Source organism: Balaenoptera physalus, assembly GCF_965194825.1.
Source record: "Balaenoptera physalus genome assembly, chromosome: 14".
Classification (NCBI taxonomy): Eukaryota; Metazoa; Chordata; class Mammalia; order Artiodactyla; family Balaenopteridae; genus Balaenoptera; species Balaenoptera physalus.
Window position 1 is genome coordinate 85272247 of NC_138893.1, and position 26779 is coordinate 85299025.

A 26779-nucleotide genomic window follows, 5' to 3' on the forward strand; every position below is an offset into this window, starting at 1 on the left:
CTTGGGGCTCACTGGTGTTCCCTCAGATCTCCAGCACAAGCCCCTTGTCACTGGGAGACACTTGCTTTGCTTCCCAGTTTGACAAACTCATGAAGGATACCAGCATCAGCATGGGCCTCCCTTCTCCTCTGCTCACCAGGAGAGGGCCTAATTCCCAGGAGGACTCTGCCTTCCTACAGAATGGCTTCCTTCCTAGGACCTCCTTTTCCATATCCTGGCCTAAGGACCACCTGCCTCTGGAGCACTGGGAGAAAGGACCTTTCCTGGGTTGCACCCCAGTCCTACAGAATGAGAATCTTCATGCATGCCAAGGACTCTGCATTTTTGGTAGGAGCCCCAGGTGATTCTTGGGCATACTGGAATTTGAATACCCATTACTCTAGAGTGATGTTCATTCATTCATTCTACAAGTACATATTGGGCTTTACTCTTGTTGAGTCTTGTCCTGGGCATCAGAATGGGGAGGAAATGAGGTGCGGGGAGCAGAGGCCCAAACCCACACTGCTGTTACTGACCACATGAGCTTGTCTGACATTCGCTCTGGGTCCTGGGGTCCCCTGGGCTTAGAAGCACAATAATAGTTATGCTAGAAGCTGTAGGTCACAGGAGGCCCATAATACCCTGATTTCCTGCATTCCAAGGATGTGAGGGGTCTCCCTCACACCAGCTAACCCTCAACATCCGGAAGGTATTATTAGATGTTAGCAGTAATAATAATAACAGCTAACACTTATAAAGTACTTTACATACATTAATTAAGCTCTTTACATATAGTAAGTCTTCTGACTTTTGAACCACCTAAGGTAGATACTCTTATTGCTCCCATTTTATGGATGAGAAACTGAGATATGGAGATCCACCCCAGGCAGGATGCTCAAGAGACTCCATCCATGTTCTTGATCACTACACATTGGTGCCTTTTGAGCTTTAGGGAGAAAATGCCCCCAAAATGCCACTTTCTATTCTTGGCAGTGTGGTAGGGAGGGGCAATGGGGTGGACACTGGCCTCGTGGCCTGCCATCCTCCTGGCCATCAGTCTGGCCCGCTCAGATGCACCAGGCTGACCGTTCACTCACCAGCGGGTTGGGCAGGGAGGCCACGTGTGGGGTGTGGGGTGTGGGGTGTGGGGTGTGGGTGTGAGTGTGGGTGGGAGAACAGGGACAGGTCTGGAGTGTGTGAGTGAGTGAACAGTTTCTCTCGGACCTCTCACCAGCCGCCTTGCTCCAAAGCCACCTAGTCCCAAGACAGCCAAGGAGCTGCTGCTTTGTTAGTCTTTGGGTGGGGACGTGGGGTGAGGGGTTCCATCAACCAGAACCCTCTTTGCATTCAGTCACTATTCTGCTCAACCAAGAGATTGGGTGGGAAAGGAGGGCTTATGTGCCTCCCTGCAACATTCCAGACGAGGCATGACTTTCTAACGGTCAGAAGTGTAAAAGGAGCGTGAAATCAGCCAAAGTTGCAGCTGTATTAGTTCTAAAGTGATGTAACAACTGCCATCTTTTCATCAAGTTAAGTATAGAAAAACAAAGAAAATCCCTGAGCACTGGTAAGAGTCACCAATGACCTGGGCTCAGGGCCCCAAAGTGCCCAGAAGCCTGAGACCTCGGACAGCGGCGCACGCTCCTGCCTTCCAACAACACCCAGCAGCCCCAGGCACCTAAGCCTCCGTCCCAAGCTCCTTTTCCCCTCCCCTGATCCTCCCTCCTTTAGCCGGTCAGTCCCCTGCCTGGGTTCTTTGGCCTAGGTTGTCCCTGGGGGCAGGTCCCTTCATGCCACTGTCCCACATGGCCACAGATCTCTCCACTGTCCTGCAGAGCCTGACACTCCTAATGTGGCTCTTCTTGGGTCAGGGTGGGGGGCCAGGGCAGCCCAGGCCTTACCTGAGATGATGGTGTAGCCAATCCCCCGGGGACGTCCTTTGTCCTGGTCGATGGCGGTGATAACACGCACCGTGGTGCCCTGGGTGGGAAAGAGAAAGGACTTGAGTTTGGTCGCCCAGCCCCCAGGCTGCTGTTCTTCTTTGTAGCTGTCCTGGCACCCACAGCTTCCCTCCCCATGGGGACTTCCTGGCCAGCCTAGGAAGTAGGTACTGAGTACACAGGCCATCATCCCTGGGACGTACACTGAGGCCCCCAGGCAAACACCTCCATGTCCACTGGAGAGGCCCAATCTTGCTGATGCTCTTGCTCCCCCTTCCCCTCCCCATCTCCCCTCATTCGGATGAACCACCCAGGGAAGAAGAGCTGATGGAGGAGCATCCAGCAGGAGGACAAGAGGTCTGGTCTCTATCTCGAACACACATCAGTGCTGTGTGACCTCAGGTAGTTTGCTGCACCCCTCTGGTCTGTTTTCCCCACCTTAATATGAATAACAACAACTCAGTTTTCACTAAGGCCTGAGTAAAGGAGAAGATCATGGATCAACTACTCTGTGAATGAAAGCATCATAAATCCTGAAAGTGAGTATCTCCAGGGATGACCGTGACAACCATGGAGGCCACCATGGTCCTCTGAACCATGCCCCATCCAGCACTACAACCGGCAGCTCCTGCCTCACAAGGCTCTGCCCCACACCCCATTCATTCTCCCTGCAGCACTGGGAGAGAAGGGGCTAGGGGCTGGGACTCCCACAATGGGGACTCAGGGACCCCTGATTTTGGGGAGCACACAATATGCACAGACACTGCTATACAGATATGAGGTTGCTTAGATGCATAAATGTACCCCAAAGTGTACAAGTCCACCTGGAGGAAAGGGTTGTACAGATGGTAACATTTAGGATGGGTCATGAAGAGTGAGTTGGAGTTTGCCAGAGAGAGAAAACAAAAAGGAAGGTGCTCCAGGCAAAAGACACAACACTGGGGGGCTTCCCTAGTGGTGCAGTGGTTAAGAATCCACCTGCCAATGCAGGGGACAGGGGTTCGAGCCCTGCTCTGGGAAGATCCCACATGCCGCAGAGCAACTAAGCCTGTGCGCCACAACTACTGAAGCCTGCGTGCCTAGAGCCCATGCTCCGCAACAAGAAAAGCCACCGCAGTGAGAAGCCCATGCACTGCAAACAAGAGTAGCCGCCGCTCGCCACAACTAGAGAAAGACTGCGCACAGCAACGAAGACCCAACGCAGCCAAAAATTAATTAATTAATTAATTAAAAAATTTTTAAAAAGACACAACACCGGCAGGGGTTTGGAGGCATAAGACTCACTAGGAAGAGATGCTGGCATATAAGGGGCACACTCAAATATCAATTGATTGGCCAATTGATTGAATAAATGAACGTACAAATGATTGGATCCTAACTTCACCACCACCACCACTTGCTGAGTCGCCCCTCACCCAGGGCAATGTTCACTTTGCTCTCCAGGCCCTATCACACCAGCCATGCCTTCCTGAGATTCTGGCCCAGGCTGCAGTTCCCCTGACTGATGGAGAGCAGGACAGCCTTGTCCCCAACCCCTAGGGAGATATCAACCCTGGCATTTGCATGTCTAATGAAGGTCTCTTGTGGCGTTGGTGCCTCTCACATATTCACCGTTCATCAGCTGGAGACTGAAGCCTGCAGGATGCACCCTCCACCCCCATCTGAGCACCTTCTCCTGTGGAAAGAGGCTAGTTCCTGACATGCAGGCCTCTGACCCGGAGGGAGGGCCCTCGGGGTAAGGTGCCTCCAACTCCTCCTGGTCTCCCTGCCAGGACACAGGAGGGGTATCTGCCACCTCACCTTCCTGGGGCAGTGCTGCCCCGGCACAGCTGTCACTCCAGCCTCTCCTGAGCCCAGGTGTGCGGCAATCCTGAACGCCCCCAGGTTTGGCTGAGGGAAGGTGAGAATGTTGCAGGGGAAATGTCTCCAGCAGAGAAATGGACACAGTGCAGAGGCGGAGGCCACACAGGAAGCAGGTCTGGCTCCTTCCTTTGCACTCCCCCCGCTTCCCCCCTGCCCAGGAGCTCTAGCTAGATCCCATGGGGGAAACAGACTGTTACAAAGTCAGAGAAAGATGCCATTAAAGAAGCATCTCTCGAAGTGGGTTCTGAGGATCTGAGCTGTGTGAGAGAGTGTGAAGCACCTGCGGCGGCAGGGGCCCTTCTCTAGCACTCACTATGTGCCTGGCACTGCTGCGAACGCTTTTTATATATTAACTCATTTCACCCTCTCAACTATCCCAGGAGACAGCTCCATTTTACAGATGAGGAAACTGAGGACCATGAGTTAAGTGGCCTTTCCAAGGTCCCACCACAGGAGTGAATGGTGAAGCCAGGATTCAAGGTCAGGTACTTTGGCTCCAAAATGCTCTTGCCTGCCAGGAGATGCTGCTTCTGTAACAGGTCGTTATAATAGTGATAACTGTCATTTATGGAAGTTGTGGCTATGTACCACGTGCTAGTGTAAGCACTTTACATGTATTAATTCATGCCAAATATGGGAAAACATACATTCCCTGTCCCTCCCTTGGAGATGCACAATGGGCTTTAATGTGGTAAAGGCTCTCAGAAGTAGTAAAGCGGTAAAGAAATCTGTTAACCTTTGTTCTCCCCCGTTTTCTGAGCTGAAGACAGACTCTTTTTGTGTAACATCTTAACAGCCTCAGACCCAGGGGTATGTGGGAGGTCATTTGGGAAGCACTGCATTAGATCTGAAGGGTGTACACAAGGGCGATCACTCCAGGGGGGCGTCTTTTGGGGGGTATGCCTTTCCTGGTGTCACTCCTTACACAAGAGAGGCCTGGATTTGTCCCCAGGCCTGAGAGTGCAGGACTCTGGTCTGAGGCTCCAGCTGCCAGGAAGGGCTTTCTCAACACAGGGTCAGCTCCCTCTTTTACAGCCCCATCCAATCTGAGCCTCACATGTGTTCCACCATGAAGGTCCCCTGGCTGCCCCTGGCCTGCTGAGGGCAGGGACTGGCCTGCCAGGTCAGCTGGGCCCAGTGCCTACCAAAGCACCATTCCAGACAGTCGCTAAACAATAAACCTCAAGGGGCAGCTGCTTGCTTGCAGGCGTACGACCAGGGCCTGGAGTGGTTAGTGAGCCTCGGGGGTGGGAAGGGGGCCAGTGCTGGCCTGTGCAAAGAGGGGAGGTGGTGGTCAAGGAACCCTCAGTCCTCAGAGCCCTGTGTCTCCCCATGGGCAGCCCTGCCCTTGGCGGCCTGGAGTCCTCCTGGGTGGGCAGGGCTCAGAGGGCCCAGCGGGAGAGCCAGGACCAGAGGGCAAGGAGGCTGGCTCTCCCCAGGAAGAGCCACACCTGAGCTTCCACGAAGAGAGCTCTAAAAGGCTCCTGACAAAGTTTGGGTTTTCATCTTTTTGGATAAATAAATCCATTTTTAATAAAACCCTGAGCTTTTAATACAAGTGCAGCCACAAAGACTGGAAATGTTATGAGAAGGAATTAACGGGGAGGAATAGGGGCTCTTGGGAACCCACGGCTCTTGTTTCAGAGTCTCAGTGATTATATTTTCAATATACTGAAACTTATTTCCAAAGATGAGAGGATGGAGAAGTGCCCGCCCCGGGCCTGGGCCCCTCTACAGGGGTGCACTCTGCCGGGCTGGCTCTCCAGAGAGGTACCCCAGCTTGGGGTGCATCAGGGCATGGCCGGGAGAGCAGGTAGGTGGGCCCAGAAGGGCTAGAGATGGGGCCCACCTGGCCACAGGGCTTCTTCCCTCCATAGGAACCCACAGTGCAAGCAGGAGGCTTCCTGGGAAATGAGGCCCCCTCCTCTCCCCCCAGAGAGGCTAAAGGTGCACAGGCCTGCGGGGCCCCAACTCCTTATTGGGGGAAGATCAGTACAGCAAGGGGGTTAAGGGTGTGACTCTTGTGGTCAGACTGTCTGGATCTGAATCCTTTGCGTGAGTTACTTAATTTCTCACTGCTTGGGTTTCCCCATCTATAAAGTGGGTGTTACAACAGTCCCACACCTCAGCAAGTGATACATGTAAAGCACTTGGAACAGCACTGGGTGCACAGAAAATGCTATAAAAGTGACTGTCACTAGTCACTGGAGCCTGGAACCGCCGTGCGCATCTGATGAAAGCTAAGAGGCCTCTTCCCAGACTATGCGTGCATGTGATGTTCCAAACAATTTCAGCAAAATGCAGGCCCCGCAGGACCCCAGGTTAATAATCTCCACCCTGGAGGGAAGGCGTTTTCTGGGAATTCTATAGAGAGAACAGCTAGGGGCTCACAGGGAGAGCTAGCATTAGTTGAGCACCTACTGTGTGCCAAGCCCTGTGCTGGGCCCCTGCATAGGTTCCTTCACTTTCTTCTCACAACTTCTCACAGTGGGGGTACGTGTGGGGAGGCTGCGGCTCAAGGGTTCAGGGATTGGCTTAAAGTCCCAAGGTGTGGTGAGGGGGTGAGTGAGGGTACCAGGCAGCCCCAGCCTCTGAGGCTTGGGTACCAGTAGGGAAGTCGGGGCAGAGTCGAGAGGAGCTGGGATTGCTTTAGAAGGAACATGACTCTCCCTTCTGTGGCTGCCTCCTTCCAAAGAAGCTGGCCAGGAGAGTGGCTGAAGCTGGAGCCTCAGGGGGCCCGTCTACCTCTTTCTCTGCCGGCCCAGCACCACACCCCTCTCCCATTTCCATGACAGGATTAAGGACTTGAAAGGATGACATGCAGTTTGCTTCGGGAGTGGGAGGCGCCCTTGGGGGGAGGCAGCCGATGGGGGCCGGAAGAGACTTCCGACAGGAGCTGCCACAGCAGATTCTGAGGCAGAAAATCCTATTTCTCAGTCCTTAATTCCAGTCAATTCCAGTCAAAGGGCTGATAGGCATCGGCTGGCAGTAATTTGTGCAGTTTATCCGCTCTTTTCACCTTCTATCGGTCCTTCACTGACGGGCAGGCCGACATGCTGTTGCTCGAGTGAGGAAATTAAAATTTGATGCAATAATCCCAAATAAGAAGGATTTTATTAGGTAATATATACACTTTAGATGAGGCATGCTGACTTGATACACTGATAGAGGGAGGCGTACACGCTGGGAGCTGCAGATAAAAAGGGGGAGTGAGGGAGAGTGGGCGAGGGTCCGGATGGAGGCCCCGGGCCAGCAGAGGCAGGGCTGGGGATGGGGGACTCCTGGGTCCCCCGGCCTGGGGGACTGATCAGGCCATGGCGCTCCTCTGCCCTGGCCTGGCCGGAAAGTGCTGCGCTAAATCAGGGCTCCACACTGTAAAGGGACATGGAGGGCCCGGATCAAGGCACAGAAACGGATTAGAAGCCTGGAAAAATCAGGCTTAGGGTGTATGGGAAGCTGTGCAAGGGACACGGTAAACTTTCAAGTCTGGAGGCGGGGAAGAAGGCCAGAGGTGTGTGGTCACGGAGGTGATTCTGTGGGCGCTGGGAGAGTCCGAATCTCCCAACCTACTTCCTTGTCTGGCTTGCCCAAGCCTGGTCATGACCCAAGAGGCAGGACTCAGACCTGCTCCCTGGGAGCCCCCCAGACATTGGCTTTAGTGGCCTCGCGGGGCCAAACGGACAACCCTGGCATGGCAAAGAGATATCAAGGTCCCTCATCCTGAGAAAGAACCATATCAGATGCCAAGAAACTGAGCATAAGCAGGGCAGGAGCCAAGGGGAGCAAGGGCTCCGTTTGCCTGTTCTGAGGAGTCATCCTAGGAGGGGCCCGTGGAATCATCCGGAAAGTGTGGCTTAGCACAGGGCCCTGCACACAGCAGGGGCTTAATAAACATCTAGAGGATGAGTAAAAGAATGAAAAATAGAATGGATGGCTGGACGAACTCAGAAATCTGCAGATCTGAAAGGAACACCTGTAGTAATAGCTTGATTTAGCATTACTCTGCTACGATACAGGGATGCCAGGAAAGACAAGACAAACTGAAGGTCTCAGAGGATACTCACACCAACACCCCTCTTGCTGACCACCGAGACTCTGAAATGAGGCTGAAGCTGGGACCCCCCAGTCCAATCCAAACACATAACCGCTGTGTTCTAACGTCTGCTAATGCCGGCACTGCTGGGTGCTTCAATCTCTAAAACCCCCGGGCTAGGGAGGCACTATTGAGACAGCTGTAGCCCCAGTTCCCCGAGGAGGAAGAGGTCTGGAAGTCGTGTGATTTGGCCAAGCAAGTGCATGGTAGTACAGCGACCTGCTCCGAGACCCCTGGCTGCCCAGCCACCATCATGTCCTCACTTTAATCGACAAGCTGGCTTTGCCCATATTGCCTGCATTCAGCCCTGAGCACGATGCCCTGGGAGGCCTGTGGGAGGTTCGAGACCAGGTCCCAAAGACTCAGCCACCTTGGTGACCAGGAGCCCCAAAGTAACCCACTTACACATCGGTGAACGTTACAGGTGTGGCTACAATTCAGTGGGAAGTCATGCAGCATAAGGAGGGTGAACTCCAGCAGAGTTGAGGGGAGAGGGATGTCTATGCCTGGGCCAGTGAGGAGGAAGCCAGGAAAAAATCCCAAGAAAGGTCGTCAGTGAGCTGGGAACCAACAGATGCGTGGACTTGGGGTTGGTGACCAGAGCAGGCACGAAGGGTGGTGAGGATGACAGGATAGTGAGAGGGCTGGTCTGACCAGGGCATTTGTTTGTTTGTTCGTTTGTTCGTTCGTTCATCCATTCATTCATTCCCTCATTCCAAAAACACTTCCTGAGCACCCACGGTGCGCTATGCCCACAGCAGACCCCATTCTTGCCGCACTGCTCTCGCGGTGCAGCTAAGCAGCCGAGGGTGAGTGAGCCATGCAGGAGCACTGAGAGCTAAGAAGGGACGGCCAGGGGCCGGGGGCAGATGGAAGAGCCCACCTCGTCTGAAAGATCAGGGATGAGAATATCTGCGCTTGTTAGCAAAGAGGTTTGGGGGGAGGCAGCCTACAGTCTTGAAAGCCCAAGCTCCTGCTGTCCATGGACCACCAAGAAAGAGCTGGCTGGGGTGGGGACATTCAGATGTCTCCCTCTGCCCTCGAAGCAGCTTCAGACACCTGCAACAGGAGGCCAACTTGTTCGTCAGACCCTCCAGCCCACAAACGGCCCCAAGAAGTGGCTACCCCCTCATACCTGGAGCCTGCAGTATGGTGCTTGGAGGAGGCCAATGGTCGGGACAGACCACGGTCCCAAACTTGGGGGGCAGGCTTCCTGGTCTCTGGTGGTCCAGGAGCATGGCCTGCACTCCGGTCAGGGGAGCCTGCCTCTCACTTGTACCCAACTCTGCGAGCCTGTGCAGACATGCAAGTGGGGCCCTGACCAGCCACGCGTTCAGGTATGTGCCCCCCTTTGCTCTCAAAGCTGTGTCTTTCCTCTAAGCACATTTAGTTCCCTCAGAAGGAGGGGCAGTTTTCTTCCCACAGAGCTGCTCCCCAAGCTGTATGTCCAGGGGTTCTGTTTGCCCAGAGGAGCCACCTTTTTCCAATTCATCAGCCCACAGCGGGTGTTCTATTCTAGTCTGTACAAAAGCAGGGATGGCTACTGGACAAGGGGTGACTGGCACTGCCTGCCTGGCCCACAGTTGAGCAAAGTTGCCCACCCACAGCCCCTGCCCGGGGGCAGCGGCATGCTTTGTCTCTAAGACCCCCAGTCACAGCTGACGACCTTGGTGGAAACATGGCCCAAGGGCAGCCAATCTACAGGCTGGCTGGCGACCTCTGACCTTGTGACATGGCACAAAATCACACCATGGCTGGGCTTCCCTGGTGGCGCAGTGGTTAAGAATCCGCCTGCCAAGGCAGGGGACACGGGTTTGAGCCCTGGTCCGGGAAGATCCCACATGCCGCGGAGCAACTAAGCCCGTGCACCACAACTACTGAGTCTGCGTGTCACAACTACTGAAGCCCATGCGCCTACAGCCCGTGCTCCACAACAAGGGAAACCACTGCAATGAGAAGCCCACGCACCACAACGAAGAGTAGCCCCCGCTCGCCGCAACTAGAGAAAGCTCTAATGCAGCAACGAAGATCCAACGCAGCCAAAAATAAAAAAAAATAAAAATAAAAAAATCAGACCATGGCCAATCAGGTGCCTCTCTTGAACACGTGGCCTTGAGAAACCCAAAGTCTGGGCAGTTAGAAGGGGCAGACGGAGCTGTGAGTTCTCAGGGAAGAGCCAAGCCTAAGAAGGCCTGCGGGGCGGATGGCAGGTGGCCACCATCTTGGGCAGTGATGGCTGGCTGAGAGAGGCAGATTGACTGACTGACCCATGGGGGGCATGACTGAGCCCCACTGATGTTCTGGGGAGACTGGCTGAGTCCAAATTCGCTCTCCAGCCCAGGCTGGATTTTCCACGGGCATCCCCGTCATCTCACGTGAATCTTTCTGAACTGCTGCCCGTCACTTGCACTAGCCAGTCTTTGCTCTTTGCCACTCACAGCTCTCCAGGGATGAAGTGAGAGAATGAGGAGGTGGGGTGTGGTATAAGAGGGAATTGGGTTTTCACTGTGCTGGGACACCCATCACTGCCATGCATAGGGGTTTGGGGGAGTAGGAAACGCCAAGGAGCCCATCCCACCAAACAGGGCCCCCATTCCTACCAGAAGTGCAGAGGGAAGTCTCACAAGGGCCGGGGAGGGTCTTACCGGAGGAGAATGCTCATAGATGTTGGTGCTGTAAGGCAGGTTGATGAAGATGGGGTCCATGTCCTGGACGTCTGTGATGATGATGGCCAAGTTGGCCAGGGTGGACAGAGGCCTGGTCTTGTCTTGGTCCTTAGAGGACAAAGAATACACCGCCTTAGGTTAAGTGATGTTGTGGACATGCGCACACATGGACACACACACACGACACCCACGTGCACAAACACGTGTGCACATATGTACACATGTATTCCCACACTCCCCCAGGGAAGGGCATTAGCACACGGAGCTCAGCAACTCTAAGAACCTTCAGTGATCTCTGACCTGTGCAGGAAAACACAAACAGGGCCCCCAAGGCCCAGTAGAGCCACATCTCCGGCCCCCGGCCCAGCCTAGGCCTGACTGCCCCCGACATCTGGTGGGCAGGATGACTGGCTTGGGGTAAAGGGATGGTACTGCCCTTAGCTCCTTCTCTGGATTCAGTCAGGGGCCACTGCCCCCTCCATGCCCACTTCCTGCCCCCTCTCATCCAAGGGCAACAAGGGAATTGACTAGGATGGGGGTTCCTCAGAAGAAAGGCCCTTTGACCACAGAGGGGGCTACTCTGGAACCTGTATCCCTGCTCTACACGCTGGGTTTACTGGTCAAGCAACTTTTCCTTTAGAACCAGTAGGGGGAGCTCCAGGGCCTGTGACATTTGGGGGACTCTGGGAAGGAATCCTGAGAGGTCATGCAGGCCATGTGGCCAGGCAGGCAATGTTTAAACCCTCCTAGCTGGAAATGTGGTCCTATGAAAGCTCACCAAGAAAGGAAACCCAAAACCCATCTTCTATCACCCTAAACGTGATAAACTGCTTAAATAGCTGCTGCTACTGAATAACAGTAGCCAACAAGAATAGAAACTACATGCTGAATAGATTATATACCAGGCACTGTACTATACACTTCATTTGCTTTTGTAGGTATTATGTGCCCATTATTCAGATCTAACAGAGACTCAGAGAGGTTAAGTAACTTGCCCTGAGTCACACATCTGGTAAGTGTATAGCCAGGACTCAAACTCAGGTCCTTTTGACATAAAAACTTGCTCTGTCTTGATCTGGGGCCCTAATATCAGCCCAGGTGCTAACTTGCTGGGTCACTTCGAATAAGTTCTCTCCCCTTTTGGAGTCTCAACTTCCTCTTCTGTGAGATGAAGGGACTCACTGGAATGACCTCTACGGACTCCAGGCCTTGTAAATTCTCTGGTTTGGGATTTGAGGAGTGACTGTCCTTGGGTTAGATCTCCCTTGGTCTGTCTGGGGTGATGTGAACGATGCAAGGCATTCCCCGTGTTACAACAAGCCTAGTGCCTGCTCCTGCCCTCCAGAGACACAGCTGCTGAGCCTTCGCGGAGAAGGAAGGGCTGGTTGTCCTGCGAGTCCTCAGGGGCAGCCAGGGAGAGGATGGAGGGGCTTTGGGGATGGGTCGTGGGTGCAGCAAGGGAGGGGAGAGTCTGGAGGCGGGGGGAGCTGGGCCCCTTGGACCACAGGGGAGACAGCCTCCCAGCCTCCAAGATGACGGGGCTCACAGTTCAGGCTTGGGGACCACCCATGGTGAGAGCTCTCAGCTAGGGACTGGAATGACCACTACGCAGATAGGACCAGAGGGTGAGGCCTGGCAGGAAGTCCTATGACCTCTGGGGCCAGTGGTTCTGATTTGCCATTACCAGGCTTCTGTGGGCTGCTGGCTTTGTCCAGCGTGGCACCTGCCCTTCCTGTCCCACACCTGTGGCTGCAGCCCTGCTCCTGCCACGGATGCCCCCGTCCAGCCCACACTGGACTCCATGGCTGGGGAAAGGGGATGGCAGTGGGCACATCTGGCTGAGCAGGCACCTGGCCAGGCTTCCAGCTGTCACTCTGGCACCTACAGCTCTCAGCAGCTTGTTCCCAGGGGAGTCCCACATTTCCCCACCCGCTACCCGCCCAGTAGTGGCTGGGGACCCACACTGCTCCCTGCGATGCCACACAGGAGAATCTCCTTGAGGAAATGCCCAGTGGCCAAGGGCACAGCGTCAGCCCTGAGAGGGACTTGTGCATCAGGTGGGGGAGCCATCAAGACCTAAGGGAGTTCTAGGGCCCCTCCTGTTCCACTGCTTCAAGGCCTGATCGCTGGAAGATTAATGGCAATTTAACTGCATTCACCATCCCAGCTTGAGCCTAGGCCTCTTCACAGGCCTGGCCACCCAGATTCATGCCTGTGCCCAGCTCTGCTCTCTTCCCCACTGGCCCAAAGCCATTTTTATGGTAGATGGAAAATACCCCACAGGGACAAGTTCATAGTGAGAAAGATAGCAAGCATCTGTGCATTTCTGGGTCCAGGTGTGTGCAAATGGAGAGTGGCGGGAAGAGCACCATCCCAAGTGGGTGTGCAAGGCACTGGGTGTGCAAGGCACTGCGGAAGGGTACCGGTGGGTCCAAAAAGTGGATTCTGGTCTTGCAAGTCCCCTTGATCCCAGAAGTCAGTTTTACAAATAGCAGCACACACGTCCTCCCAGGCAACTAACACTTAAGCAGGGGAGAAGGAAAGAATGTGGGTGTCATCAGCAGTGAGCTCCCCAGGGGCCGCTGGACCAGGTACAAAGAAAAAGTTTGCATTTCCTGGTTTAGGGGGCCTCTCTGGATCTCGTCCAATCCTGGGGGAACGCCATCTTTCAAACTGGACCCTGGACCCAATCCAGTGTGTCTTCCCCTGGGATCTGGGCTCTGTGACCTGCCAAGTGGAGCCCCCAGCGCTACTGGCAGCCCCCTTGCAGCGACATGGGGCCAGGTGGTGGATGCTGTGTGTCAGGCTAATGGGTCCTGGAGGGTCAAGAGGGGACTCCTGTGATTTGTTTCACTGTTGCCCTGAGCTTTGTAAACAGAAATCTAAGGGACAGCAGGCCGGCTCTCGCCCTACTGCCGGCTGAAGGCTCCAGGAGCAGGGAAGAGGGGCGTGCACGGGAGGAACCCTACTGAGGGTGTGGCCTGCCTGGCCCCTAGGCCCTTGATAACAGCTGGCAACAGAGTCCAAGCTGCAGTGATGTTCTGGAGACTCCTGACCATGGGGGTAGTGGACTAGGGGGTCAGACAACCTGGGTTTGGGTTCCTGCTGCCCACTACTTACCGGCTTGTGAGTCTCAACAGCGTCAGCTATGAAATGGGGTAGTTATTGCTCTCCCACCTCCCTCTCCTGACTAACTCATCCTGGAATTCCCAGGACCCAGCACGGTGCTTGGTGCAGACGGGTTGCTCCCTTCTGTGTAAGAATCACCACTCCAGAGCAGTGGCTACGATGCTTGGACCCTCTGGCTCCTGCATGTTGGGTGGTGTCAGGACACAGCTGGGTTGACACCTCTGTCCTGTGTCCCAGGGAGTGAGAGGACACCCTGCACTAGGAATGCCCCATGGGGTTACCAGTGCAGGCACTGGAGTCCAGAGGCTGAGTGATTGTGGGCAAGTCACTGAATTGCTCCTGTGCCTCGGTTTCCTCATCTGTAAAATGGGTACCTTAATTTTTATGACATAGGGCTGTTGTGAGGTTTTATGGAGACAATCCATTTGAGTGCTCTGCACAGCACCAGGGACATAGCACGAACCCTCAGTAACATCAGCTGTTGTTGATCGCCAGCATCACCATTATAAGCCCTGACTGTCCCGGAACGAGGCTGACGTTCTGTGCTCTCTTTGAGGGTGGGAGGAGGCTGCCTTCTGGTTGTCTGGGCCCCCGGTGCCGGGACTCACCGTGGCATTGACGGTGAGCTGGTAGGCCTGCGTGATCTCGTAGTCCAGCTCCTGGATCACTGTGACAATGCCACGTGCGCTGTCGATGGCAAAGAACTGGGAGGGGGGCTGAAAGGAGTAGAGGACGCTGCCGCCTGCACCTAGGTCGGGGTCCGTGGCGTTCACGATGAAGATGGGCGTCCCCACTGGCGTGTTCTGGGGGTGAAAAAAAGCAAATAAAAGGGTGAGCTGGAGCTTGGAGCAGCTGCCTCCATCAGTGACTATTCCCCCAAAGCCCATTAACCATGTCCCTCCAGCCAACCAGACCTGCGGCTTTATCATTTTTATTTTAAGAGGGTTCAGAGGAATTTAAAATGCACTATCTATTTTTTTTTCATTTTTTTGATGGCCTCCTGGTGGCTGTAACAGCACCAGTTCCAAAGATGATCTGCTCGTCCTGGAGTTCTGGATGAGGGTCTTTTGGTCCCCAAACCCCTGTTTCTTGGCGGTTTTGCTTTCACTGTTAGGTGCCCCTTGGCTGCCCAAGCCTCAGGCACGGGCTGCTCTGGAGGGCAGCCAGGAGTCTGCGTATTGGAGGTTTCAAGGGCAGGGAGCTGGGAGATAAGTGATATGGGGATGTGGCAGAGAGTCTGGGGACTTTGCCTGGCCAACAGAGATTACCTAGTTTGCCCAGGGGTGGGGTATCCACCTGCCATGCCTGGGCCATGGCAGCCTGTAACCAGAGAGGCCCACGAAGCCTGCTCAAACATCACTACCTCCTGGGACTCTTCCATGATTCCCTCTGATATACACTGTGTATAGACAGACCTCTGCCCCTTTCTGACTTGGGGTTTCTGGTTAAATGTAACTTCTTCATGGAGGCCTTCCAGACCCTGAAGCCGGGTCAGCCCCTACCATGCCCCCAACCCCTGCCACTATTTATACTCAGGGTCCCACAGCACCCTGGAATGGTTCATCACCCACAATTCTTCTGTAATTCCCCGGTCAGTGCCTGTCTCCATCATAGCACATGTGCTCCATAGAAGCCTTAGGGCTATATCTGCCTTGCCCAGCACGGTGCCTGGCACATGGCAGGTGTCCAATAAATACCCTTTATGAAGACATGAACGAATCTCTATGACAGCATTTAGCACATTGTATTCTAAGTATCTGAGTATTTGCATCCTCTGCCCAACTGTCAGCTCTCATCACCGCCGCGCCCACCACAATGCCTGGCATGTAAGCCATGCCTGCAAAACTCTGCGTGAGTAAATTTATTCCGAACTTAGTGAGCTCTGGACACATCTGAAGACAGGCAACTTAACGAGGCTCTGACCAGAGACAAAAAGGAAGAAACAATCCTTGCTCCCGCTGACTGACTGACTGTTATGTGCCATGCCTGTGCAGTAGACTGCACCTGTCAGCTCTGTAACAAGCAGCTTTCTAGGTGGTTGCTATTATCCCATTTTCGAAAAGGAAGTTGAGGCTCAGAGAGGTTAGGTAACTCACCCAAGTCACACAGCTAGGCAGTGGCAAAGAAGGCCTTGAATTCAGGTGTAGTTAATTCTAAGCCTATGCTCTTAAGCTCTATTCTAAACACTTCTCTAAACCTTGATGGCAGTTCTTTCCCTAACTCTTCTGCACGTTGCTGAGGTCACCTGCCAGCACGGGTGGTACCCCCTAGCCAGGAGTGACGGATTGGACTGAAAGTTCCCTGAGGGCAGAGACAACATTCCTAGTCTTCTATGATCTTTTTACACTGGGACAATGACTGGGTCCCTTCTGACACCTGCAGGGCTCCTTCCAAGGAGGGCATTCATATTACTGCCCCCTCTCCGTGCTGCTGGCCATGACCTGGGCCCTGGGTCACTACCTTGAGAAGCTTCTTTCTTTGGGGACCACTCTCAGGTACACTGTCAGCCCTTCCCCAGGACTATCTGCTGGAGGCAAGGGTGTTCTCTGTAAGGCCCCTAGTCAGTCTGGAAAAGGCCTCCAGAGGACAATGTCATGGAGTTGCCATTGTTTATCTCTGAGTGTGCTGCCCCTCCCCCATGAGGCAAGTGTCAGCCTCAACACACAGGCTCAGATCCTGTCCTTCTCCAACCAGCAGTAAGGACAGGGGCAGATGGGCAAGGCCCCTCTCCTCCATACCATCCATGATGCCCCAGTGCCCCTCGGCATAAGACACGGGCCCTCGTGGTCCTGCGCTTTCTCCCCCTCCACACTTCATTTCCTGGCAGGCATCGCATCCTGGCCTTTTGGCTAAGATCACGTGTAGTATCTTTTCTTATCAGTTTACTATTTCCTGGCAGGTAGAGCTATTTGTACTTCTCCAACCCAGCAGGCTCCCTTACTCTTCTGAGTTCCTGAACCTGCTTTGCCTTTGCTAGGTCTGCCCTACCCATCTCAGTGGCTTGGAAAACAGATGCTCTCTTTCCCTCCAAAAGAACATCAAGTATACAAGGGGGCAGACTGGACAAGTGCTAGGATTTCAGGGATGGAAAGACCTCTGTTGGAACCCGAGCCTCACTGTGTGTCTTTGGGCTAGTTACTTAATCTCTCTGATCCTTAGTCCCCTCTCTGTAAATCGAAGTTAATAATATCTCATAGGGTTAATGCGAAGAGTACTCGAGCTCTTGAGTGTAAACTTCCCAGCACATAATAAGTGCTTAGAAGACGGCAGTTGTGGTTTTATTGTCTGAATGCCTTCTAGAGGATGGCAGACAAGAACACCTTCAAGGGTAGGGCAGGGAGGCATAAAGAAACACGATGACTATTAATGATACTGCACTGGGCATTCCCTGTCTGCAATCCCCAGATCTGCCGAGTACCCTGCTCTGCCATGATACCCCCTGTCCCGCCTCCCCCGCCCGGGGCGGCCTCAGTGGATTGCATTCCTAGGCTCCCTTGCGGGCTGGCTTCTGCCAACGGGAGGGGCAGGTAGGAGCTCAGAGTTTGGGGAGGAGGCAGGAGGAGAAAGAGTTTGGGGCATCACTTCCCCAATCCCTCTAGCTCCAACCCAGCAGCCCCTCCTCCCTGGCCCCAGTTTTCAGTGGGCTCCATCCCCTCCCCTTGCCCCTCCAGCCCTAGGAGTAGAAAGAGCTTCCCAGCGCTGCCAGTCTCTGGTGCCTCAACATCCCTGAATGTCCCCCTAGCCCTGCGCCCCCTCTGGAAGTTGTCTCTTCACTGAAATGCCTTTATCGGAACTATCCGAGATGAACTGTTTCCTGGGGGACCCTGACTGACACAGGTACTCTGCAAGGACTTACCCCGAGCCACCACGTGCAAAACCCCAGAAACTGTACTCCTCGGGTGCCGGGCTCAGCGAAGCCAGCCTCCACCCCAATATGCCACCACGGCGGCACTGGTCTTGAGGAGATCTTTATGAGGGTCTCAGCTAACCTACAGCTCTCTCTCTTCCCCCCTCCCCATCTCTAGGTCCAACATGCACATCACAGGAGTGCCAGCATCAGCCCCAAGCTCCAGAACAAAGCATGCCATCGAAGCCTGTAGTTCCTGCCACGGGAGGGATGGACAGGTTCCGATTTCAGAGTGACCAGCCCCCTGTGAGGCAGCTAGACAGCACTTCAGAGTACATGCCACATGGAGCTAGTGCCCAGAGGAGAGGGACGGCTCCCTGCCTCAGGGAGGAGAGGTTATTTCACCCATCCATACCGAATGGTCCAGGGTGAAGGCTCTGATCAGAGGATTTAAGAGCAAGATCCAAGAAGACAGGAAAAGGGGAAAAATAAGGGATGGTCCTGTGTCTGACCTTCTTGGATTATGTTTCATGCCCTGCAGTGAAAACCTATTCAATTTCTGCATAACTTAGAAATGGTTTTAAATAGGCCTGGCAAAGAGCCAGGAGGGGTGGGATCTGAGGCAGGTGTTGGAGGGGAGCTTGGAGGCCAAGGGCCTGGGCATGAAGGCCAGGCCTGACCACACTCCCCTCAGGGATGGCTTGAATGTAGAAGCTGGAAGGAACCTTGGAGATTAGCCAGCCTAGTCTCCCCATTTTATAGATGGGAAAAGTGAGGGGACACGCTTCCATGCTCTCCATTTCACAGGTGGTTAATGGCAGAGCTGTGACTGGAAATTGGGATCCCTGACTCATATATAAGTGCTTTTCTCACCTCACCCTGAGACACCAACCACTGCCTCCCTGCCCACCCGCCTTCCAAGTAGAGATGCTCTCTATACCCACAGCTCTGCTCAGAGGGATGGATCTAGGTGTTCATGTTTGTACCAGGTGACTTCAGACCCAGGCCACATGTGATTGGTCCAGGGGTAACCACCTGACTCAAGCAGGCCAATCAGATGGGGCCTTGGAAATTCAATCAGTTTTCTTTGGGGAACTGAAAAAAAGATTCTTGCTACCTGGTTGGGGTAGAGTGGGCACGATGACAGGCCGGAAGTCACCCAGAAGCCACAGTTACAGGGTGGCAGAGGAAGTCCATCTGCAGTGAGAACGGAGCACGGTGAAGCAGAAAAGCGGAGACAAGGGTCTCTGAGGGCCTCCCTGGCCCCGGCCTTCACAGGCCCTGTCTGGCCCTCCCTTCCTGTCCCTGGCTGTGGGGCTGAGACACAGACCATGCTGTCCTTCCTGTGGGTACCACTTGCTCACTCTGCCCTGCGTGGGTCTTGGCTCCTTGCCCCACTGGCACCCCCAGAACACATCCAGCCACGGGCAATTCCTCCTCACCCCACAGCTCTGCCGCAGGCTCACCCTGCCCCTCGCCTGCTGGGATTTGGCCCCGTTAACGCCCACAGCTGGGCCACAGAAAGCAAAGCTCATGGCCAGTGCTCCTGACTGTTGAGGGCACAGGAGGTAATATGGGGAGAAGAAAGCGGCCTGGGTGAATGAATGCCGGCCCCCTCTTCTTTTTAAGTGTCCCCAGACACTCCTTTTAACGTGCAAATCCGTCCAGGTCATTGAAATGATCAGTGTGCATGTGGGGTGGCAGGGGTGTGGGCCGGTGAGAGCTTGATCGTGGGCTTGGCACAATCAGCCAGGACAGGCCTGGGGGGGGATGACCCAGAGAGCCAGTTTCTGCCTTCCTGGAGACAGGAGACCAGGGAGAAGGCGCCCCTACCCCCTCCGGTGTCCAGCCTTGGAGTTCAGGGTCTACAGAACCATAGCCAGGTGGGCCTGGGCTGTGCAGCCAGGGCCAAAAGGCCCATTTCGGCGGGGGTTGGGGGGCAGCCCCATTCTAGGGCAACTCTGGCTCCACCTTTTTGCTGGAAAGGAGCAGCTGGTCTTGGGAGGAAAGGCCCCATGGGGCGTGATTACTCCTGTTCCTAAAACAGGCCTCTTAGCCCACTTCTCTGTCCCAACTCTGCTTCCAGAGCCCCTTCTTCCACTGCATCCCCTGTCCAGCCCCATCCTCTCCCTCACAGCTTCTGGGCCATTTCCAGGGAAATCTCCCCAGATGCACGATCCATGCTGCCTGGGGTCCGGGGAGTGTGTTTAGGCGTCATCCCCTGCAAACCCCTTGCCCCTGCTAGGCTGTCCCTCTCAGCGAGGGGCCCACTCCACGCAGGTCGCAGACAGGGTGGGCCCCTGCCTCTTCCAGCTCCCATTTAAGCTCCACATCACTTCTGATGGACCTGCTGTAAATGGGCCACCCTGCGCAATTCAGAGACAAATAAATCTTTTTGCTGCTCTTGGGGTGACAAGGGAATAGACTCTGGCAAAGTTCTACCGTGCAAGAGATCTTGTTCGTTAATAATAATGATGAATAGCTCACTTCTCACACGCAGTGTGAGTCACATTACACTCCGGGCTTCTACAGAGGTGGCTCAGGGTGCTCACTGGAACAGGTGGGGGCCGCACGGGCAGCGAGGGAGGAAGAGGGCCAGACAGAGAGGCAGAGCACAGGACAGGGGAAACAGAGATGGAGAGAGTGTAAAGCAAGGGGAGAGGAGACGAGGCGAAAGGCGGAGGGAAGACCACAGGGGGACAAAGGAAAATAGGATGGGGTGATGAAAGGGGCTGAACAGGGGGCCAAAGGGAAATGGGCATGGGAGGGAGAGAGTCTGTGAGAGAAGAAAGAGGGAAGAAAGTTGGGGAGAAAGGAGAGGAAAACTCAGAGCAAAAGACACATTACGGAGGAAAAGTTGTGAACAAAGGAAAAGAAGTAGAAAAATTCAAAGCAGCAAGAGAAAGGAAGATGGGAAAAAGAAAAAAGCACGCCATACTCTCTCATCTTCGCAGTGCACTATCCCTCCCCACCCGTTAGAATTATACTCAACCCTGGACCAAACCTCGGAACAAGCCCGACCGTTTCCACCATAGGTGCCGCCTCTAAAGGCATTATTAATATTTATGGAATGCTTGCTAGATGCTGCCACAGTCTTTAATATCTTATTATAAAGCCTGTTATAAAATGCATTAGTAATAAATTCCTGACAGATGGAGTTCCGACAAGGTGCAGGCGCCTCGGTGGCTCCGAGCTGGGAACAGACCCTCCTGGGCCAAGCCTGCGGCTCAGAGGCTGGGCTGCTGGTCCCTGAGTCAGGGCAGGGCAGGGATTCAACCCTTCATCCGTCAGCAGTTTTACAAATTGTATCTCATTACCTCCTTTTCCCTGATGGGGGAAATGGAAGCTCAGAGAAATGAAGCAACTTGTCCAAAGTCACACAGCTTGTACGTGGTGGGAGCAGGATTCAAAATCAGGTCACCTCTGTGTCTCCAGACCTTGGGGACCCTGGAGATGAGGGTGGAAAGTGAGCTCAGGGCCCCTGCTCAAGCGGAACTGGTTCATTTCCTCTGTGGAAGGGCTGGGGATGACAAGGGACCCAAAGATGGGAGATCCAGGTTGGTGGTATTAGAGAAGAGAGGGTTGGTGGGGAGCTTTAGCCCAAAGAGAATTTCAGAAGGAAGAAGGTATCTCAAAATGTGCACACTTTCACTGGGGATAAGGAAATGGGCTCCCACCTTGACAAGAAGAATTAAAGTCATAAGTAGAGACCTTTCTGACGGGGGTGGGCGGGGTGGGGTGGTACCATGGCAAAGTGGAGGCACCTGTGCCTTGGTTTCCCCTGAATGCCAAAGAGGTGCTTTTTCACTTGTGACTCTGGAGCCAGGGGCCTCCTGGGGTGCTTGGGGAGGGTATGAAGTTTGGGAGGCTTTGTGGCATTCCAGCTTATGGGGGAGGGGAAATGGGGTCTATGAGAGATGTGGGCTGTATTTCTTTCTCAAACAGGCAAGAAGGCATGTGTGGGCACCAGCTGAGAGCAGGGTCCAAGGAGAGAAATGGTGCAGGGAAGAGAACCAGGAGAGGCAGGTGCCCACCAGGCCTCCGTGGATGTCTCAGGTGGCCCCATTCTGGTCGGGAGAGGGCACACGGTGTGTGCAGACACCCACACATGTACACCGTGCTCCAGCACCTCTCTCTGCAGAGAAGTCTAGAAGAGATCATTTTACAACATCTCTTCTGTCGACCAGTGTCTGTTCTCTCTCGGGTGATGTGCACTGGACTCTAAAAGGTGTTGGGTCTGCTCTGAGTGCCAGGCAGACTGTCAGGTGGAGGTGCCAGCTCTGTGGGCAGGAGGAGCCCCAAAGGGCTGGGCCCCAAGTCCCACACACCCTCACATGGCTCGAGCACTTTCCCTGGGCTGGGCTGGCCTTCTCAGCTGTTCCACATCTCCATGGAACCAGTTCAGTGCTCTCCCGTCTCTGAGGCCCTGCTCCTTCTCAGCCTCTGGCTGTGTACCGCCTGTTCTGAATCCCAGGAAGACTTCCATCAAAGTGCTTACCTAACGCCCATCCTGACTTCCCAAGTTCCGCCAGTCTCTTCACCTGCTGGAGTGATCTTGGATGTGCCCTTCTCTCTTGACTCCCACTCCTCATCAATCATCAGGGCCTGTCAGTTCTCCCTTCAGCATTCCTCAAATCCTTCCCCTTCTCTTTGTGATTTACCTTGGCTACCTCTGAAGTCCTAGCACTGTCACTTGCACAAAGAAGGCATTCAATAAATGATTTAACAGAATCGGGACTTCCTGTTAAACATGGCAGATTGAACACATCCATTGATTTCTGTTTTTGTCCCAACCCCCTCACCAAAATGACAATATGGAAATTAAAAATGCATAAATCCATAAGGGCAAAAAGAATAGGAGAGGAGGTGACAACAGATGAGAGGTGTCAACAGAATCCTGGAAGCAGATGGAACTGGAAACTGCCTTAGGAGAGATGGGAAAGCCGAAACTTAGGCCAGAAACTCAGAATCTTGGAAAAGCTCAGGAACTGGAGACTCAAGGTGATGCTCAAAACAGGAAGACTGGCTGCAAATCTTTAAGCAGAGTGGTAAGACTCCCAGATGCCTTCCCCAACTCTTGCAGAAGATAAGAGGTTTGCTTTCTGGAGGGGCTGAGTTAGTTGGGCTCTGGTCTCAGACTGGGAGCTGGACGAGGCAGCTGAAAACAGGGAGGTTAAATGAAAAGCTGCATCTCCCCTCCACTTCCATCTCCAATCAGGCCTCTTTAGCCATTTAGCCTCCTGAAGACTGAGAGCCAGGCAGGAGATAGGGAAAGTTGACCCAAGAGAAAACACAAATATTAACATGTTGGAATTCCCACAAAAAAAATCCAGGTCCTCACCTAATCATCCCATAGTGAAGCCCACTGGTTAATAAGCAGCACCCCTCCCTACCCTGTCCTAATACACACAGCAAGCTTCCAGGCAGGTAAATGTGAACTCACTCTTAAATATGAACAGACAACTAAAGGTCAAGTAAACATTTGAGAAGAGCCTCTAATGTGAAAGACAGAGAGGAAAACACTAAAAAGGAGTAACAACAATAAGTATCTTTAGCAAGCTTAGACAGACAACACAAGACAGCATCTTTGAAATAATCTTTCAAGAGGAAGAAAGAGCTAGTAGAAAGTAAAAAGTCAACAGAAGAGTTGGAAGATAAAGAACTTTCTCTAAAAGTAGGACAAAACTCAAAGGGATGGAAAATGGGGGAGAAGAAAATCAGTGTAGTTCAGAAGATTCAACACCTAATTAATAGGGGTTCCAGAGAGAGGAAACAGAGCAAAAGAAGGGGAGGAAATTATCCAAGAAGTAACATAAGAAAACTCCCAGATCTGAAGGACATGCTTCCAAATGGAAGGAGACCACACTATGTGTTCAGAAGACAGCTCCACACTGAAGCATAAAATGATGAAGTTTCAAAACACTGAGTATTAAAAAAAATCCTAGAAACTTTCAGAGAGAAAAAAAGAGGCCACACTCAAAGGATCAAGAATCAAAATGGCATCAAAATTCTTAACAGCCAGAACACAAAGGAAAAATGACTTCACATTATGAAGAAGACTATTTTCATTCTTGTGTTCTATACCCAGCCAAACTATCAACACATATGACTGTAGAATAAACACATTTTTCAAAGTAAAAAAAAAAAAATCCCATGAATTCTTTTTCAGGAAATTACTCAAGGGTGTACTCCACCAAAATGAGGGCATAAACCAAGATAGAGGATAATAGGGAACCCATGTACTGGGACCTAATATATTAGATATTCTTAGGGTGAATGCCTTCTCCTCCCCCAGGCCTAACCTACATCAGGTATCTTTAGCCATTCAGCCTCCAGAATAGCAAGAAAGCCAGAGCACAGTCAGTCCAGATTGAAGCAGGAGGATGAATGCTCTAGGGAGAATGTTGCCAAGAAAAATACAAACTGAATTAAAAAATCAATATTCTTTTAATACATTGAGAAGAGGTATTCAATTATGTCAGAATATTTAGGGATGAAAAAAATGATAGGTTCATAGAACACTAAGCAAGCAAACAAAAAAGAGGTAATTATTAATTCTAGAGAAAACAAAAGAGGAAATATAATTAGAGGAAATATAATGACAGAACTGTACACTATGTGGCTCTGCTGTGAATAATATTTATGTAATTATAATGCTGTATACACTAAATGCTGTTTGAGCTAAAAGGAGGGATATAATTATGTTGGGAGGATGGGTGGAGCATATTAAGAGTGGTGTGTGTATGTGTGTGCGTAGCAAAGATGAGGTAGAGGGCGGTGCAAAAGTGCAATTCTCATCCTTCACAGCTGAAAGTCGATAGATAATGTCTAAAACTGAAAAAATTATAAGCATGCAATTTGGAAATAAGAAGGTAACTATCAGAAATTGAACGAGGTTATCTCAGGATGGGAATCAGGAATGGGAAAGGATGAGGCAGGGCACTGCTATTTTTATTATAAGCCTAGCTTTACTATTTGACTTTTAAGCTCATGCATATATGGCTGATAAAATTAATATAAAAAGTGAAAAAAATCTCCCTATGGCTGAACCACTGCAGTGGCCTCCCCTCTTTCGGCCCTGCTCCTGTAATTAATCCTGGAAAGTCACTGCCCTAAAGCACTGACCCCCCCCCAACCCCCACCATCTCATTTTCCTCCTCAAACGCTATCACCAGCTCCTCTTTTCTGTCCAAGGCAAGCTCCTCCTGGGCCTTGAACATCACCCCAGTCTGATCAAAGCTTCCCTTTCCAAACTCATCTTTCATTTTTGCCCCATTGAGACCCTCTGCTTTAGTCAGACTGCTCTACACAGCAGCCCCCAGAGCGCTAGTCTACCTTTGCTCGAGGAACCTGTGCCCTCTCCACAGGCATTCCTGCTGATAGCTCCCCTAGAGAGCAGAGGTCACCACCCAGCACAGGGAACTGATGCTCCCTCCCTTCCTGGAAGAGGCCTGGCTGCCTGGGCTTTCTAGGCACACGTGCCCAGGCTCAGGTTGAGACACCCTCTCCTGCCCACACTCCCAGGCTCTGCTTTACACAGGTGCTGGGCATGCAGGACTAGGAGAAGCCTCATCAGAGGGACATCTGGGACCTCCCTTCCTTCTTCTCAGAAGTTTGGTTTTCAAAGCCAGGTAGGATACTCAAGTGTGAAATGGCCCCAGCTACCTTCTAATTCAGAGATTAAGGAGATCCAGGTAATTTTTCTCAACCCCCCGACACACACAGCAGCTTCCCTACCCCAGCCCAACGACCTTCCTGCAGAATGAGTAACAGAAGAGTTTCGAGATCCACCCCCGCCCCACGTGCCACTTCCCTTTAGCTCCCACACTCCAGGGCTGTCCCTGCACCTGCCCCCCTGCAGCCAACCTCTACCCCTCTCACCTGTGACCTGCAGGAGCTGAGGGAGGGACGTGCTGCAGCACCAGGCATGGTGCCCCCTGGACGGTGCACAGCTGGCAGAGCAGCCCAGCAGCTGGCTGAAGAAGGGGACAGGAAGGGCCGCGCTGGCGAGGCGGCCCCCAGGCCCACACCAGCTCCAGTCCCCATGGCATGCTGTTTTCAATGGCGGCGGTACCCCTTCCTCAGGGCTGGGCTCCCACCTCCCTCTCTATGGCATGGGAGGAGTAATGGCAGTGGTGGCCGGAATCCAGACCTCGGCTGTTCACTTTTACCCTTCCACCCTTCCCCAAACTGAGAAGGTAGTCGGAGGGACTCCTGGGAGCCTCCCCTGCTCCTTCCCCCACAAGGGACTTGGAAACCAGCTTCTGGAGGCAGGAAAAGATCCATTCAGTGACGATTACCCCCCATGCACATTGGCCTGATTGGGAAAAAAAAAAAAAACAACTGTCCTCAAATTCTGGGTCACATTCTGGCTTTCCAACAACAATCTGTGTGACTTCCTTCTCTGTTGCTACAGGACATCAATGCAAACATTTGATGCCTCAGTCTTCCCATCTAGGAAATGGGTACAGCAGTCCCTGCACTGCCTTCCACACAGAGCTGCGAGGGAGATAAAATAAGTCATTTTGAAAAATCAAAGCCCAAAACAAAATCTTTACAACCTTCTGCAGAAGCAGAAAATTCTAAGATAAAAAATTAGGGAAAGCTATGATGTAACCTATAGAAGAGTCCTCTCTAAAAAGCTACCCTGGAGTCCAGAACCAGAACCTGGGTTGTCCCTGAGCCTAGGGGGCTGAGTCTAGGACAGAAACAGGGTTTGGCGGAGGCATGACGTGGCTGGTGTTGAGACTTAGTAGATTCTGGAAAGTGGCAACTGATAGATGCATGGAGTTCCCTAGGATATTTTTTAAAAAAAGAAAAGGCCTTCCAGGGGTCTAGGGTAATAACTCACACCCACTGAGGACTTCCTGTGTGTCAGGCCCTGTTTTCAGCACTTTCCATGCATTATCTACCTTGTATAATCCTCTTGGCAGCTTGTGAAGCAGACAGAATTACTATCCCCATTCTCTGGATGTCCAAGGCCATGTGTACTAAGCAGGAACCCTGGGATTTGCACTCAGGCAGGCTGCACCAGGGCCCAAGCTCTTAACCACCACGCTATGCTGTGCTCAGTGCTCAGTGAGCAAAGTGTACCAGGTCCAGAAAGCAGGGGGATGGCCAAGATGACCTTGAGAAATTGGGAGCCTCTCATTCTGGCTAAGTGCCAGGGCCTACTAATGATGTTTAAAGGGGTTGCTACAGAATGACTTAGGCCATCTAGAGGTTCCAGGCTCAGGACTTTACAGGAGCCAGGCGTCACCAG

General features: G+C 52.8%; 1 protein-coding gene across 1 annotated transcript in view; it reads right to left on the reverse strand.

Moving 5' to 3' along the window:
• The window catches only part of CDH23 (cadherin related 23), a 452316-nt gene that overhangs the window by 265184 nt on the left and 160353 nt on the right, over positions 1-26779 (reverse strand). Inside the window, exons 7-9 of the mRNA XM_082424358.1 lie at positions 14279-14473; positions 10521-10649; positions 1881-1959 (exon numbers count right to left, since the gene is read on the reverse strand). Of these exons, the coding sequence (XP_082280484.1) occupies positions 1881-1959; positions 10521-10649; positions 14279-14473 (403 nt within the window). The remainder of the gene's footprint in view (positions 1-1880; positions 1960-10520; positions 10650-14278; positions 14474-26779) is intronic.